The sequence below is a fragment of the Abramis brama genome (genome assembly GCF_963993115.1).
Source record: "Abramis brama genome assembly, chromosome: 18".
In the NCBI taxonomy this organism is placed as follows: Eukaryota; Metazoa; Chordata; class Actinopteri; order Cypriniformes; family Leuciscidae; genus Abramis; species Abramis brama.
The window spans coordinates 35,365,031-35,381,968 of record NC_139980.1 but is presented as its reverse complement, the minus strand read 5'-3'; the positions used below and the strand labels follow the sequence as shown (position 1 = coordinate 35,381,968).

Below are 16,938 nucleotides of genomic sequence, written 5' to 3'. Positions count from 1 at the left end.
GCGTCTGTGGCAGTGGAATGGGAAATAATAACTCAAGGTAATGAGACGCAAGTTGAACTTTTAACTTGAGCGAAGCGTTTTTAGAATGCCCTTTCATTTGCGTGCGAGACGCGGGTGCAACAGCAAAACAAGTCCGTCAAGCACAAAAATACCTTTAATCTGGTGATGTCATGCTTTCATGAAGGTTGACAGGTTGAAAGGTGCTGTTGTTATCTTTGTTTTTACAAAATATTTTCTGCTAATAATATTGTTATCCATGTGGAGACATGTCCACACACACAAACACACACTCACTCTCTCACTCTCTCTCTCTCTCTCTCTGGTCCACTATCTTTGTTGGGATTCTCCATAGATGTAATGGTTAGGCTATTATATTGTACAAACTGTATATTCTGTCTCCTTACACTAAACCGACCCCTAAACATACCCATCGCACACGCACACACACACAAACCCGACCCATCACACACACACACACACACACACATAACCCGACCCATCACACACACACACACACACACACACACAACCCGACCCATCACACACGCACACACACACACATAACCCGACCCATCACACACACACACGCACACACACACACTAACCCGACTCCTAAACCGACCCATCACACACACACACACGCACACACACACACACACACTAACCCGACCCCTAAACCGACCATCACACACACACACACTAACCCGACCCATCACACACATACACACACACACACACACTAACACGCACACACACACACACACTAACCCGACCCCTAAACCGACCATCACACACACACACACACACACACACACACACACACTAACCCGACCCATCACACACATACACACACACACACACACACTAACCCGACCCCTAAACCGACCCATCACACACGCACACACACACACTAACCCGACCCCTAAACCAACCCATCACACACACACACAAACTAACCCGACCCATCACACACACACTAACCCGACCCATCACACACACACACACTAACCTGACCCATCACACACACACACACACACTAACCTGACCCCTAAACCGACCCATCACACACATTTTCAAAAAAACTCATTCTGTGTGATTTAATTTAGGCCCACAGTGACACAAGTCCCCATGAGTGTGTGTGCATTCAGGTTTAAGTCCCCACCACGATAGAAAAACATGTACACACTCATACACATTCACAAACAGCATAGATACTTCATTATTTAATCACACTGGCTTCACAGCAGGTTGTCAGATTAATTTAGCTGTTTTTTTGTTGTATGTACCAGTGTCACTCTGAAAAAAGCGTCACTCTGCGTCTCGCTTTGGTCTACCCTGGAAGTGTTCTGTTTGCTCTGCTAAACTATAATTACTAAAACTAAAACTGAAACTAAATAAAATAAAAACTAAATAGAAATGTGTTTGCAAAATAAAAACTAAACTTAAACTAACAAAACCATTAATGAAACTAACTAAAACTAAACTTAAATTTAAAGCAAAATTGAAAACGATATTAAAATAAAAACTAATTTAAAAAAGCAAAACTATAATAACCTTGGAAGAGACCAGGGTCAAGTCGAGACCAGGGTCAAGAAGAGACCAGGGTCAAGTCGAGACCAGGGTCAAGTCGAGACCAGGGTCAAGAAGAGACCAGGGTCAAGTCGAGACCAGGGTCAAGAAGAGATCAGGGTCAAGAAGAGACCAGGGTCAAGAAGAGACCAGGGTCAAGAAGAGACCAGGGTCAAGAAGAGACCAGGGTCAAGAAGAGACCAGGGTCAAGTCGAGACCAGGGTCAAGTCGAGACCAGGGTCAAGTCGAGACCAGGGTCAAGAAGAGACCAGGGTCAAGAAGAGACCAGGGTCAAGTCGAGACCAGGGTCAAGTCGAGACCAGGGTCAAGTCGAGACCAGGGTCAAGAAGAGACCAGGGTCAAGAAGAGACCAGGGTCAAGTCGAGACCAGGGTCAAGAAGAGACCAGGGTCAAGAAGAGACCAGGGTCAAGTCGAGACCAGGGTCAAGAAGAGACCAGGGTCAAGAAGAGACCAGGGTCAAGAAGAGACCAGGGTCAAGAAGAGACCAGGGTCAAGAAGAGACCAGGGTCAAGTCGAGACCAGGGTCAAGTCGAGTCGAGTCAGCTTTCCTGCAGCTCAAACAGGAGAGTGTTGGCGCTTGCAATGCCAAGGTCATGGGTTTGATTCCCAGGGAAAGCAAGAACTGATAAGAATGTAAATGTGTACCTTGAAATGCAATGCAAGTCACTTTGAATAAAAGCATCTGCTAAATGCATAAATGTAAGTCATCTTCATTTATATATCGCTTTTAACAATATAGATTGTTTCAAAGCAGCTTTACAGTGATAACAGGAGATTACAGTAACAGAGATTGTTTTGGCTTTACAGCAGCTCTAGAATAAAGTTATTGTCCAGATAAAGATCAGTAGTTATTAACCAAAACCCTTAATGCGCTCCGGCTCATCCGCACAACAACAGCGTTTGGTGCTCGAGAACGCAAACCTTGAAACAGGTTCCAAGGAGCAAGCGGTGAAAATAAAAAACAAAATATTTATAATGATCTCCGTGTAAACTTTAAATAAAACATGAATATGTGGAAACGCTGATGGCGTGCACATGCGTATTACGGGTTTAGTCTATAGATATGTGCGTTTGATTATATATATGCACAGGCGTGTAGTTTTTCTTTATAAATTGACCCCAACAAATTACTTGTCTGGCCTTAATGTATAATACAGAATTGTTTATTGCTTCCACATAGCCATGTGACCTGGATTCATTTTGACAAAGTTTTATCTGTGCAGAGGTGAAGACCAGAGTCAATCAAAACCTCAAAAACAACTGGCCTTTAAATGACCTGTTACACACAGTGAGCCTGTTTCATATTTGATACACACATTTCTAAGGCCTCTAATGATGCAAACGTCGCTGTTTCACTCAATCTCCTCAGTCCTTCTGTGTCTGACTGATATTTACACTCTTTTATCAAGTAAAAGTCTTTTAGTGTAATTGTACAAACGTCCTCCTTCAGCTCGTGTTTTTCTGCTGTCAAATCTGCACTCATTTTATCAAGTAAATATAAGAATAACTTTGATATTGTTAGTAATATTTAATCTGCACTGAAGCAGCTTCGGTTTACCTGATTATCAGACATTATTTATTAGAAAAATCATGCGTATCAAATATGATCATCAGGCTTTTGAGGAAGGTTTATTTGTTCATCTCTCAATCATTGTAATCATTGTATTACATTGCATCATAGGTTTTGATCATAAATCTAAGCATATAAATATAATCTTACTAAGACATATTATTGACATTTATATGCATTTTATGCAAGTATCTGCTACACTGTTATTGATTTAAATTAAAAGTATCCGAATTTCATTTTACTATTTGTCCATATAAATATCAGCATCTGCACCAAATTGCATTTTTTGCATAATTTTCCCCCCTCCATATTCTCACTATATTACACTATATGAGCTATAAATTTTGTTTTGATCATAAAACTAAGCATTTAAACATCATCTTACATATTATTGGCAGATAATGATATTATATGCATTTTATGTAAGTATCTGCTATTCTGTAATAAAGATCTCATTGATTTACATACAAGCATCAGAATTTCATTTTTTTGTTTATATAAATAACAAAATACACATCCAAATCGTTTTGTAATATGTGTGTAAAGGTTCGGATGTTGCATAAAAAAAAATAAAAAAACTGACAATTATTTCATATTTCAGGCTTTTTACAGCAGGTTAAAGCACTTTTGCATATTGCATTGATGTCGAGCAAACTTCAAATGTGTGTTCATGCTTTTCAAAGTGTTTACACAACATGGAGTTTTATTTTTGCACAGTGATTCGTCACAAAATCACATTTACAGCTGTATTTAATGCAGATCACTAGAGTCTGATCTTAAAACCAGGTCTAAAATAACGTGAACAACTTCAGTTTGCATTGCAAACATCTTGATTATTGTGTTCCTGATACTGAAGTGCGATCTGTAAAGGTCACGCCTGTGAGAAACTCGACTCACGGTTCCCTTGGTGCACATGGGAGTGGCGAGTGTGGTTCACATGTGAAAACTTCACTGCAATGACACTGACATTTCAACCAGCGTCACACGGGTCCCACTCATGCAAGTTCAACTTTAAGAGCTTTGTATTCTCAGCTATAAGAGCGTCTTTTTTTTTTTGTGCAATGTTTTTATGTGCACAAAAATATGTGTATTCTGTGTAGTATGTGCATATTATGCATGTTGAACGTTGCTCCAAATTTCCTCTATCGAGGACCATAAAGAATGAATCTGAACTCAATTTGACTCCAAAGACGACGATTCAATCTGCACCCACTAAACACAAAGAAAGTCTTTGAAAGATCAGTCTTTAATGTTCTGCACGTCCAGCATGCAAATATTCTGTATGCATTGAATACTGCATCCCATAATGCAATGCAACCTTCCTTTTCACTGGGATGAATGGTTCTATGCATGTTTACTAGCGCTGGGAAACGATTAATCGCATCCACAAATAAATTGTGTTTACATAATATATGAGTACTTGTATAATTATTTTGTATATATATAAATACATATGCATATTATCTGCATAACATCTGACAGATATTCAACCTGATTCATGTGTGAGACAGTCTAACAGAAGGATGGACAAAACCAGTCAAATATCAGCTGATTTGATAACTCTGAGTTCCTGTCATATTTTAGTACCATTTTCTACTGAATAAACTGTGATAATGTAAGAAATGTTGAAGGTGTCTGAATAATATTTGGTTTGACTGTATATTATGCAAACACAAACTTTTATTTTTGGATGCCACAGCACTGATATTTACATAACGTTCACAGTATTCACACTATATACTTCAGGAATGTTCGTACGCCATTCTGAGCGATCAATCTTTAGTTGCATGTAACTTTTTACTTTTTGCATGTGATGTTTAAAACATGCATGAATAATCTCAAGCTCAATCACTTCATCTGACTAACGCACGCGAGGAAAGAGCTGCAGCTTCGGCACACATACATGCATGCATTCTTCCTGAAGCTGTGACATCACTTCCTGTGACATCAGGGGTCTGGTTGAGGGGGGGATGGGACTAGTTAAACAGACCCCCCCCCCCCCCCCCTCCTCTTTAACCAGCGCACTGTAAACAGAGTTTTCCACATTAACCCGAGGCTGCGTTTCAAAACCTACATGAACAGCATTTTTATGCATCAAATGCATCAAGTAGACTCACGAATGCATGTGTTTGTGATGCACAAAAAGGTCTAAAAATAAAGCAATGAACACATTTGGAATCCACACCAAAAAAATCAGTGTTTTCCTTAAGAAAAAATTTAAATAAAACCCCTCCAGCGCTGTAAATTCTTCTGTGTTCGTAACGGCGGCCACAAATCATTGCATAGCAAACCTTCCTCGTCGCTCTCAGCCTAGACAGCACAACACACACACACACACGTCTCACCTCTAAAGTGCATGAGGGCCACGGGCTGAAAGGGCCCGTTGGCGTTCGGGGCGTCCAGAACCATCCTGGCCTCGTCTTTAGAGCATGTCAACATCTATCAGTCCAAACGGGCCCGGCTAACTTGAGCTGTTAGCCTCCATTTTAGCACAAACACTCTCAGCAGAAAATGAAGCTCCGCTGCTGGAGGGAAGCTGCTAGTTAGTGATGTCACACATCAAAGGGAGGCTGCGGATTGGCTGGAGGAGATCATGTGATCTGAACCAGGAGAGGAGGCTGCTGATTGGCTGGTGGGAGCTGGAGGAGGCGGGACCTGTGGATTTGATTGGCTGAATGCAGATGATGGGATATTTCACACTGCTAACCAGTGCTGGTGAAGAGCAGTGAGTAACGGCTGCTCGTGACATGTGCACTTTATTGTGCCGCTCTGCTGCTTAGAATTGTGGGAAAAGTGTGTGTTGGTAAAGTAAACGGAAGCTGATTAAATGTTTTTCCTGGATTCCTTTTTTTAATGGTTGAATTTAACTTTAATAATCAAATTAAATTCTTAAAACAATTTATTAATGTATGATTACATTTTAATAACAATAGTGGCCTATGAAATAGTTTTTATTTTTTCAGGCATTTCTTGTTTTCGGTTTAAATTTTTCTGGAATGCATTTTTAATGGTTTAATTACATTTTAATAAACAAAAATGATGTCTAATTAACTGAATTCATAAAATGTAGGAAATGCATTAGTTTTAGATTTTAACAGTATTTGTGCCCTATGAGATGTGTTCGACTTTTTCAGAAATTCTGTTCTGGATTGTTTTTTTAATAGTTTAATTCAATTTTAATAATCAAAAATGATGTCTAATTAACTGAATTCATAACACTTAAATATTTTTTTCAGAGATTTCTTGTTTTCGGTTTTAATTTTTCTGGAATCCATTTTTAATGGTTTAATTATATTTTAATAAAAAAAAATATGTCTAATCAACTGAATTCGTAAAACGTAAAACAATTATTAGTTTATTAATATTTACAATATTTGTGCCCTATGAAATATGTTTGACTTTTCAGAAATTCTGTTCTGGATTTTAATGGTTTAATAAAAAAATAATGTACTTTACTTTTTGATAAATGTCTGTTCTATATTTTCTGGATTCTGTTTTGTATTATTTAATACCCATTAATAATCTAAATGGGTGGCAATCAAATTAATGCATAAGCTTTTAAAAACTGTTTTTATTTTTATTTTTTTAAACGCCCTGGTAACCATCCACATCACTCTTACATCATCACACTCTCTTGCATAATAATGATATTGAAAACTGCACAAAAGTGTGTAAGCAGTTCTGCATCCGGACAGTCAGGACAGTAAATCTGTTGTTTCCCTAAAACACGTCCTTTAGCGAGAAACACCATATCTTGGCTTTACCTGTGCAGGGTTTCAGCCGGAAGTAAAACCAGAGACGCTGATGGTAAATAAAGAAAAAACGATGACATAACAGTTTGACGAAAGCCCTTCTCAGATGCATGATGAACCGCAGAGAAACACTGACAGGAAAACCGCATTTCAACACCTGCAGATGCAAGAACTTCCAAGCTCAGAGGAATAAACCCAACCCTGAACCAAAACACGGAAAATCAGCGTTTCTCTATGTTTTACACTATATTCTGCCACTTTTAAGGAGTACAATTTAAAATATAGGAACCTTTCAGATGCATTTATGCTATTAAATTAATATATTATTTATCTATGTAAAATATATACATGCATAGAATGTAGATAGATATTTTATAGGCATCCATATATTTAAATATTTTATAAAAAAATATATTATATAAAAAATGTTTTACTGGGTGCATATTATATATATTACATTATATAAATATATCAAAATTATTGAAAATATAATTGACAAATTTTACTATATATATATATATATATATATATATATATATATATATATATATATATATATATATATATATATATATATATATATATATATATATGCATCCAGTAAAATTGATTTAAAATGTACATTAGGGCTGTCAAAGTTAACGCTAAAATTAATTTTGTGATTATTTTTTCCCGTTTAGCGTGTTAATATTTAATTAAAAAGCCCAGTTTTTCACTGCAAACGTGTGATTTGCATGATCAGAGAACATGTGCACATCTTAGTGACTTATTTTATGGTTTGAATGTCGTTTTGCATTTTTAAACATGATCTCAGCATGAATCTCAGCTGTTTTTAGTAACAGTGATGTGCAAGGGGAAGACAAAGTAATATGAATTATTACATGTAGAGAATTGTGTCTCTGCGGCTCCACAAATGAGGAAGTGAAAGCAGATCCTTCATATTTTCATTTGAGTTAGCACTGGATATTAGTTTAAGTATATTAGTTGTATTAAAGAATTAAATGAAAAGCATTACTGCACTATATTCTTGTGCACTATATAATATATTAGGGATGTCGATTAAACGCGTTCATTTAATTAAGTAGTTATGGAAAAATAAGGCATTAAAATGATCAGGCTTTAGAATACACTTAGAATTTCCCTAAAATTCAAGATATTAGAGCAAAAAATGCCCCTGTATGGTCTTATATTTATATCATGAAATAGTTAAGCAATATCACACCGGTGCTGTTTCTGTCCCGATTTGCATGAGTGCAAATGTGGTATTGATTTTATACAACTGTTCAATAAATAAGTTAATACTGTGTTATGTTTTACCCACAATACTGTCTGTGTTTGCTCAATTTCGCAAATAAAAATATTACCTATAAAGCCAGAGAAGAACTGTTGTGTGTCTCTGAGCAACACATTCATTCATAAAGAGAGCCATTTACTTCATTCCTGAATGAATCAGCAGTTTGAACAAATCAATCGGGTGAACCAATGATTCAATGACTCATTCACAAAGAGAGCCATTTACTTCATTCCTGGATGAATCAGCAGTTTGAACGAATCAATTGGGTGAACCAATGATTCAATGACTCATTCATAGAACCATTTACTTAATTCCTGAATGAATCAGCCATTTGAACAAATCAATCGGGTGAACCAATGATTCAATGACTCATTCGTAAAAAGATCCATTCACTTCATTCCTGAATGAATCAGCCATTTGAACAAATCAATCGGGTGAACCAATGATTCAATGACTCATTCATAAAGAGAGCCATTTACTTCATTCCTGGATGAATCAGCAGTTTGAACGAATCAATCGGGTGAACCAATGATTCAATGACTCATTCATTCATAGAGCCATTTACTTCATTCCTGGATGAATCAGCAGTTTGAACAAATCAATCGGGTGAACCAATGATTCAACGACTCGTCCATAAAGAGAGCCATTTACTTCATTCCTGAATGAATCAGCCGTTTGAGTGAATCAATCGGATGAACCAATGATTCAATGATTTACTCATTTAGACATTTACCGGCACCTACTAGCAGTTATAGTTTATTTAGAGTATCATAAAAAAATAATAGTTTACATAGAAATTTACTCACCTTCATGTCATTTCAAACCTAATAATAATTTCTCAGCCACATTTGATGCCTGTTTAATTTGCTATAATAAAAACTATATATATATATATATATATATACACACAAAATTACTAAAAAGAAAAAATATCTAAATATTCATAAAAACTATAATAGCATCTCAATGATACTTTCGGTCTGTCTTGAAAACCATTAAAATGTAAACGTGAAAACCAAAATGACTTGACTTTAAGGTCTCACCTTTGAACGCCGGCAGTTTCTGTAGTTCTCGATTGTTGCTCAGGCTGAATCTGGACGAGCTCGTTCTCTTCTCCTTCTTCAGCGTGGTTTGAGATCCCGACGGTTTTCCCTTCAGCAGCTGTGTGGTCGGCGGGACGCTGTTCCCACCCTTCTTGTTCGATCCCTGATGAAGACATTTCTATTATCATTTCACAGTTAAAGTAAAAGGCATTGATGCACAATGTGTGCATTAATCTATGGTTTCTGCCACAGAATAAAACATTTGAAAAGATAATTGTGACTTTTTATCTCAGAATTGCGAGATATAAAGTCAGAATTGCATGATATAAAGTCAGAATTGCGAGATATAAAGTCAGAATTGCGTGATATAAAGTCAGAATTGCGAGATATAAAGTCAGAATTGCATGATATAAAGTCAGAATTGCGAGATATAAAGTCAGAATTGCGTGATATAAAGTCAGAATTGCGAGATATAAAGTCAGAATTGCATGATATAAAGTCAGAATTGCGAGATATAAAGTCAGAATTGCGAGATATAAAGTCAGAATTGCATGATATAAAGTCAGAATTGCGTGTTATAAAGTCAGAATTGCGAGATATAAAGTCAGAATTGCGAGATATAAAGTCAGAATTGCATGATATAAAGTCAGAATTGCGAGATATAAAGTCAGAATTGCGAGATATAAAGTCAGAATTGCATGATATAAAGTCAGAATTGCGTGTTATAAAGTCAGAATTGTGAGATATAAAGTCAGAATTGCGAGATATAGTCAGAATTGCGTGATACAAAGTCAGAATTGCGTGATATAAAGTCAGAATTGTGAGATATAAAGTCAGAATTGCGAGTAAAATAAAGTCAGAATTGTGAGATATAAAGTCAGAATTGCGTGTAAAATAAAGTCAGAATTGCGAGATATAAAGTCAGAATTGCGTGATATAAAGTCAGAATTGCGTGATATAAAGTCGAAATTACGTGTTTATGTCTCACAATTCTGACTTTATAAAATGCAATAGATAAAAAGTAAGAATTACCTTTTTTATTTTTCATTCTGTGGCGGAAACAAGCTTTCATATAAATCAACATCAAGATTTAAGGTTTATGTATAAAAGAACGCGTTTAGGTCATGCAATGGCAACATTTTGCAGGCATCTATTTTCTTTCATAAATTCGCTACAAAGCATCAATGCACGCATGCATTAGGATGCACATCAGCGCAGAACCTTTAATCTGTGGCCAAATCTGCCCCGAGTGTCTCCAAAGAGAGCCTGGATCATGAACACATCCACATCTCTCAATAATCGGCTATGGTCTGTTGTGAAACCACGAGTTATTATCGCTAACAAACTAAACCCTGAAAAAAATATTTTTGTTGGTTGAAATAAAGTAAAATATTTAAAAACGTAAACTTATTTTATTAAACAATTCTTATTTTTAGGGATGCACGATATATTGGCCAACATATCGGTATCGGCCGATATACGTTCATTTTTTTACGTTCAATCGGCCCGATTAGAAAATTGTACCGATATATTAAAGCCGATAAATAATGTATTATTTCCTTCAGCTGAGACACTTCAGATGCGACTGTTCAACATGATGGTTTTGAAATACGCGAAATATGGCTGGAATCACTTTGAAAAGGAAAACAGAGTCATATTTTCCATATTTTCAATCATATTTTTGTCATGTTGGCTACATAAAATTATAATGAGAACATTATAATTGTGTGATTAGGACATGTTGAGACTTTTGTTTTTGTAATCAGGCTCTCGAAATTCATTTAAAAAAAATTGTATTTAGATTTATAGGCCAATATATCGGTGATCGGCTTTCAAATATAAAGAATTATCGTTATCGGCCAAAATTTTCATATTAGTGCATCCCTACTTATCTGCATTTAGTTTAACTTGATGTGCTATATATAGCCTATAATATTAATGAAAATGACAAAAACACACAACAAAATTATAATAAAATTACGATATATACACACACATATAAAAAACATTATATAGATAGATAGATAGATAGATAGATAGATAGATAGATATCACAAAATCCAGTCTGAATTACCTCATGTTCGGAGTTCTCCTGTCCTCCTGTTTTACCAACTTTTACAGATTTTGTTGAATCCTATTAAGAAAATAAAGACTATAAAAAAGTGATCTTGCATTTCCCCCCCCAAAAAATAAGAACTTCATAATTTTGTGAACAGAAAGAGACCATCTGAAATTAGCAATCCAGCTCAAGCACCTAATGTTCAAGCCTTGACTGCAACACCAAATAGCACTAAAAAATACCTAAACTTTATGTTTATATACAAGCATGTTGTACATTCAATCACGCATTCGGTGAAAACAATATTTACATAACCGAGAAACCACCAATATTATCCTGCTAACCGGCTAAAGTTAGCTTCGCTAAGAAACCTGGACGTAAACAGAAATAAACTGTACATAAATACACACACAGTTCATTTAAAGTCCTTTAAAGTGCTATGTTTGACAAATAGGGATGTAAATCTGTTGAATGTTTTAAATATCACGCCTATATAACCTGGTTTATGGTGAGCAGAACTGGAGTTAGCATGAATGCTAATGTCTCGAGCTGAGGGATGAAACTAATCTGCCTCTTTGATCCGAGTATAAATCCATATTTCTCCCATTTTTCTCAGATTTTCCTCCACATAACACCCCGGGAATATGTATCTCACCTTGTCTTTCTTGACTTTATTCGGCATGGCACTCAGAAGCGTGTGTTTCCAGTCAGTCAGTCTGTCAGTAAGTGTGTGTCTGTGAGAGAATCTCCTGCAGCTGGTTAATTACCACACTAAACTGAACTGAACTGAATTAAACTGAACTAAACTGAACAGATAATGAACTCATCCTGCATCTTCCCTTCTCCTGCACTTCAACTGTTCTTTCATTCTCATCATATGCAGGCATGAAATAACGCATTTCATTAACGTAATATTTTACACTGAGGACATTAATCATTCAGTGTTGCAGTTAAATAATGTGTGCTTTATAAACACAATATTATTTATGTTCACTTCGCTGCTTTATGGACTCGTGTCTCTGTCGAGTGTTTGAAATGTTGGCGCTGTTTTATTATGTGTTTTGTATTATTCTGCTGCCATCTGATGGACACTCACTGTATGAGCCCGACATTAATATTACATAAATGCTTGGTACATACAGTTTAAACACATTTTATATATATATATGTATATAGTGTTTAATATATACCCTCGGTTTCACAGACTAGACTTAAACCTAGTCCCTATATAATATAGAAATATATATATAGGCTATATTTATTTATTTATATACACACACACACACACACGCACACACACACACACACACGCACACACACACACACAAACTTTCATTAGATGCGATTAATCAATTGACAGCACTCTCTCTCTCTCTCTCTCTCTCTCTATATATATATATATGTGTGTTTGTATAAACTCAACTGCATTTTGTATTTACTTGGGTTATTTTTGTGTAATATAAAAATTTGTTTGATGATCTAAATCATTTAAGTGTGACAAATATGCAAAAAAATCAGAAGGGGGCAAATAATTTTTCACAGCACTGTATATAGTAACATTTACAATAAAATTGTACATTTTTGCTTCATGTTTTGTGGTAATAACATTTTAAAATAAGGTTTTCATTTTTTTTAAATGAAACGTTTTTTTAAACATTATTCTTTTGTTTTGTGTTTTTTTAATAACAATTTACAATGTTTTTGGAAACCTTTCAAACACGTTTTTGTTTTTAAATATTTTTATTTTTGCATTATTATGTTTTTGGTAACAAAAAAAAGGTTTTGAACGTTTGTATGTTTCAAAAAATAATTGAAAACATTTGTTTTTTATTTATATTAAGGTTGAACATTTTAGAACATTTTGTTTGTAAACTTTTATTTGCTAAAAATCTACAAAATATTTTGAAAATGAGTGAACACATTTTTGTGTTTTTAAACATTTTTTTTTAAAGATTTGTTTTCAAATCTTGTTTTTACATTTTTCTAGGAGACATTTTAAAGTTTGTACTTTTTTAACATTTGCATGTTTTTTAACAAACTTTTTTTTTTAAACATTCTTGTTTTTAATATTGAATTTTTTAAATAATTTAAAATAAAAGTTAGTTTATATAAAAAGTTAGTTTAATAAAAGTCAGTCTATATCTAACACATTCACACACACATGCACACAAGAAGTAGACAAAATGTGAACAGTTCAGGTATTTATATTTATTTGTATTAGAATTATTTTTTCCTGAAATAAAGATGTTATCTTACAGCAGTGTTGAATGTGTGATTGATACAGATTTTGATATATTTGATGTATTCTAAAGCACAATACACAGGATCATGATACGCCTGTAGAACTCCGGCTCTGGCATCGAGTGTGTCCAGAAGAGTGTGTTTCCTGTTGCCCTGGTGCTGATTAACTGTGTGTCCTTCATCTTCAAACAAATTAAGAATAGGTTTGTTGCAGTGAGAAAGCTGATCTTCATTGAAGTCGCCACAAACGATTAGAGGCTTGAGATCGGTGATCTCCAGAGATGTCCAGAGGGCGTTCAGGTGTGCCTGTAGATCACTGCAAGAAGATAATTCTGTAATAAGAAGATACTGAGATAAGGGAACGAGGATTGTGTAAGGCTAGCTTACGCTATGGGAAAACAGACGAGCGTCAGCGCGGTTATTGGCTGTGCTGCGGAAACTGCACGAACCTATGGCGAGGCGGCTCAGACGCGTGAACCAATCAGGGCACTTCCCGCCCTGACACGTCAGAGCCCGCCAAAATGAGTGCGTTTGTGCGTGCTTCACTTCGCTCCACACTATAGCCCAAGGCAGATGCCAGAGCATACAGAGCTGTCCGACTGTCTGAACGAGGCAGAACGCTCCAGATAGACTCTGAGAGCCCAGACAGGGCAGAGTAAATTCGCGTCTCTTTCGCCGTCTGGCGAGGGAAGAGCTGCCAGCGAGATAACCTGTGCTCTGAGCGGAGTCGAGAGCACTTTAGGAACATAACCGTGCCTTGGCTTAAGGACGGCTCTGGAGTCGTTCGGCCCCAACTCAAGGCAGGAAGCGCTCACTGATAGCGCTTGTAAATCGCCCACATGCTAAACTGAAGCCAGTGCTGGTAAAAAAGCGGTTTTGAGCGAAAGCGGCTTCAGGTCGATAGACCGAAGTGGCTCGAATGGGGGAGAGGCCCCAGATCTGCACAGAGCGGGGTCGTGGCGGGGTCAGCCTCCTTGCACCTTTAAAGGGGACATATCATGCCAAATGCACTTTTTTAGCCCTTAAATGCATTTTGTTGTATATTTGGAGTGTTTAGAAGTACAGAAAATATGAAATTATTCTCTTCAGGTGCTTCATTGATATCTTTATATTCTGTTTTGGTCATATTTTTCAACCTGTTCCGATTTTTCTGTTATCTATGACGTTTTTTGAACTATTATGTCATTGGCTCGAACTGGCTCGAACATGTAAGGCTGGCTGGACAAGTCTTCCGTTGTTGACATTTTGTTAATAACGTGTGAATAAAACGTTTCTGTGCCGCTAGATAATCGTATCTCTGCAATCAAACTACAAAAATGGCCGAACGGGGTGGAGTTGAACCGAGTGTGGGCGGGGTATGAAGGGTCTCAGTTGTATTTAAAGAGACCGCACCAAAACGAGTTGCTCTCAGACGCACATCAGAAAAGGGGTAGAAAAGGGGCCTGTGGAGCTGTAATAATGAGGAATTCAGACCCAAGCATTGCAGTTCCGCTTTATATAGACTACAAATGTATGATTTATATGTAAAAAGGAACAATTTAAAAGCATGATATGTCTCCTTTTAGGAAGCGCACGATGAGGTTGTTTCTTCCTATAGTGGTTTATCGGCCACAAGAGCGTGAGATGCTGTTATGGCGCCACATACACTTTGAGCGTGGAGGGGGTGCGACCCGCGTCCAAGAGCTCTTCAAGAAGGCGAGTACACTTGGTACTTCGCGTGAGAAGGGGTCCAGGCTCCAGCCAGAGAACACCACCCAGTTCTGAGCGTAGAGGCGCCTGGTCGAAGGTGCTCTTGCTTCAGTGATGGCTTTCAGCAGCCTGTCCGGGAGACACCCGGGTGCCCGTTGAGGGGCCATACATGAAGGGCCCACAAGTCGGGACCGGGGTGCCAAATCATCCCGTTTGCCTTTACATATAATAATTGTGAGAAATTTCATCAAATAAAAGGGACATCCAAACTTCTAAGAAGAAAAACATTTTAAAAAGACCATATGGATTACTGACTGTGGCGAGCAGGACGAGGCCGAGGGCCGTGAGAGAGCGGCATGAGGCCGGTGGCGTGATTACTCTGATGAGCGACACCTGCGAGACGCACCGGTCTCGAATCTCTCACGGAGGAGCGGAAGCATAAAGGAGGAGCGACGACAGTGAAGAGCGAGAGAGGACAGGCCTGATTTTATGTTGTGTTTTGTTTCTGTTTTGTGTGGCCAGCAGTCGTCCGTGAGGGGCTGCTGGCTTTTACTTTCATTTTGTATTTGGTTTATTTTTGTCATTAAAATATATTGAATGTTCGCCGGTTCCCGCCTCCTTCTTCCCATAACTATTGAACCTCGTTACATTGACAGCTCAAACACTTGTAGCTGTTCAGGTTATGCGTCTGCTGTCCCCCAATAACACATTATTAATCTGGGGTTGCAGTGAGTATACTAATGAAACCTTGATGTTACACATTAATATAAAGAAATGACTAATGACTCTGATTAACATGCAACAGTGATTTTAAAGGGTTACTTACATAGAGAGCCAAAGCAGCAATCTCACCTCTGAAGTTTGAGTCCAGATGGAGGCTGTGGAGAGCACCACATCAGACATCGCTGTACTCGGGTACAGATGCTGGAATAAAGCAGCTGCCTATGAAGATTATATTGGTGCACAAAAATGACTGAGTAATTAGCTTTAAATAAATAACAACCTTTAAGCTTTAAATAAAAAAATCGGAACAGCTTTAAAAATATAAATAGGAAATGTTTGGAAACATTACTATTTTTAATGTTTTTGAAAGAAGTTTCTTCTGCTCATCAAGCCTGCATTTATTTGATCAAAAATACAGGAAAAAAAAGTAATATTGTGCAATTTAAAATAATTGGTTTTCGATTTATTATACTTTAAATGATCATTTATTTCTGTGATCAAAGCTGAATTTTCAGCATCATTACTCCAGTCTGTCACATGATCCTTCAGAAATCGATGATGATTCATTATCAAAGTTGGAAACAGTTCTGCTGCTTAAGATTTTTTTCATAATCTGTGATACTTTTTTAGGATACTTTGATGAATAAAAAGTAAAAAAGAAAAGTAAAAAAAGCACATTTTTAAAAAATAGAAATCTTTTGTAACAGCAATATACACTACTGGCCAGTAATTTGGGGTCAGTAATTCTTTTTCTTTCTTTTTTTGAAATAAATCAATACTTTTATTCAGCAAGGATGTGTTAAATTGATAAAAAGTGATAGTAAAGAAGATTTATATTATTAGAAAATATTTTTTTATTTTGAATAAATGCAGTTCTTTTTAACCTTTTATTCATCAAATATATTAGCAGAACTGTTTCCAACACTCATAATAAATCATCATATTAGAGTGATTTCTGAAGGATCATGTGACAGAC

The 16,938-nt window shown here is 36.6% G+C and overlaps 1 protein-coding gene across 2 annotated transcripts in view; it reads right to left on the bottom strand.

The window, feature by feature from the left end:
- The window catches only part of ppp2r5cb (protein phosphatase 2, regulatory subunit B', gamma b), a 33,772-nt gene extending 21,435 nt beyond the window's left edge, over nt 1-12,337 (bottom strand). Inside the window, exons 1-3 of one of the 2 annotated variants that reach the window (XM_084091580.1) lie at nt 11,965-12,337; nt 11,325-11,384; nt 9,251-9,413 (exon numbers count right to left, since the gene is read on the bottom strand). In XM_084091580.1, the coding sequence (XP_083947706.1) occupies nt 9,251-9,413; nt 11,325-11,384; nt 11,965-11,991 (250 nt within the window). In that variant the 5' untranslated portion in view covers nt 11,992-12,337. Of the gene's footprint in view, nt 1-5,506; nt 5,741-9,250; nt 9,414-11,324; nt 11,385-11,964 lie in introns of those variants that run through there. The other variant, XM_084091581.1, reaches the window with a different exon arrangement.
- Between the last annotated feature and the right edge of the window lie 4,601 nt (nt 12,338-16,938).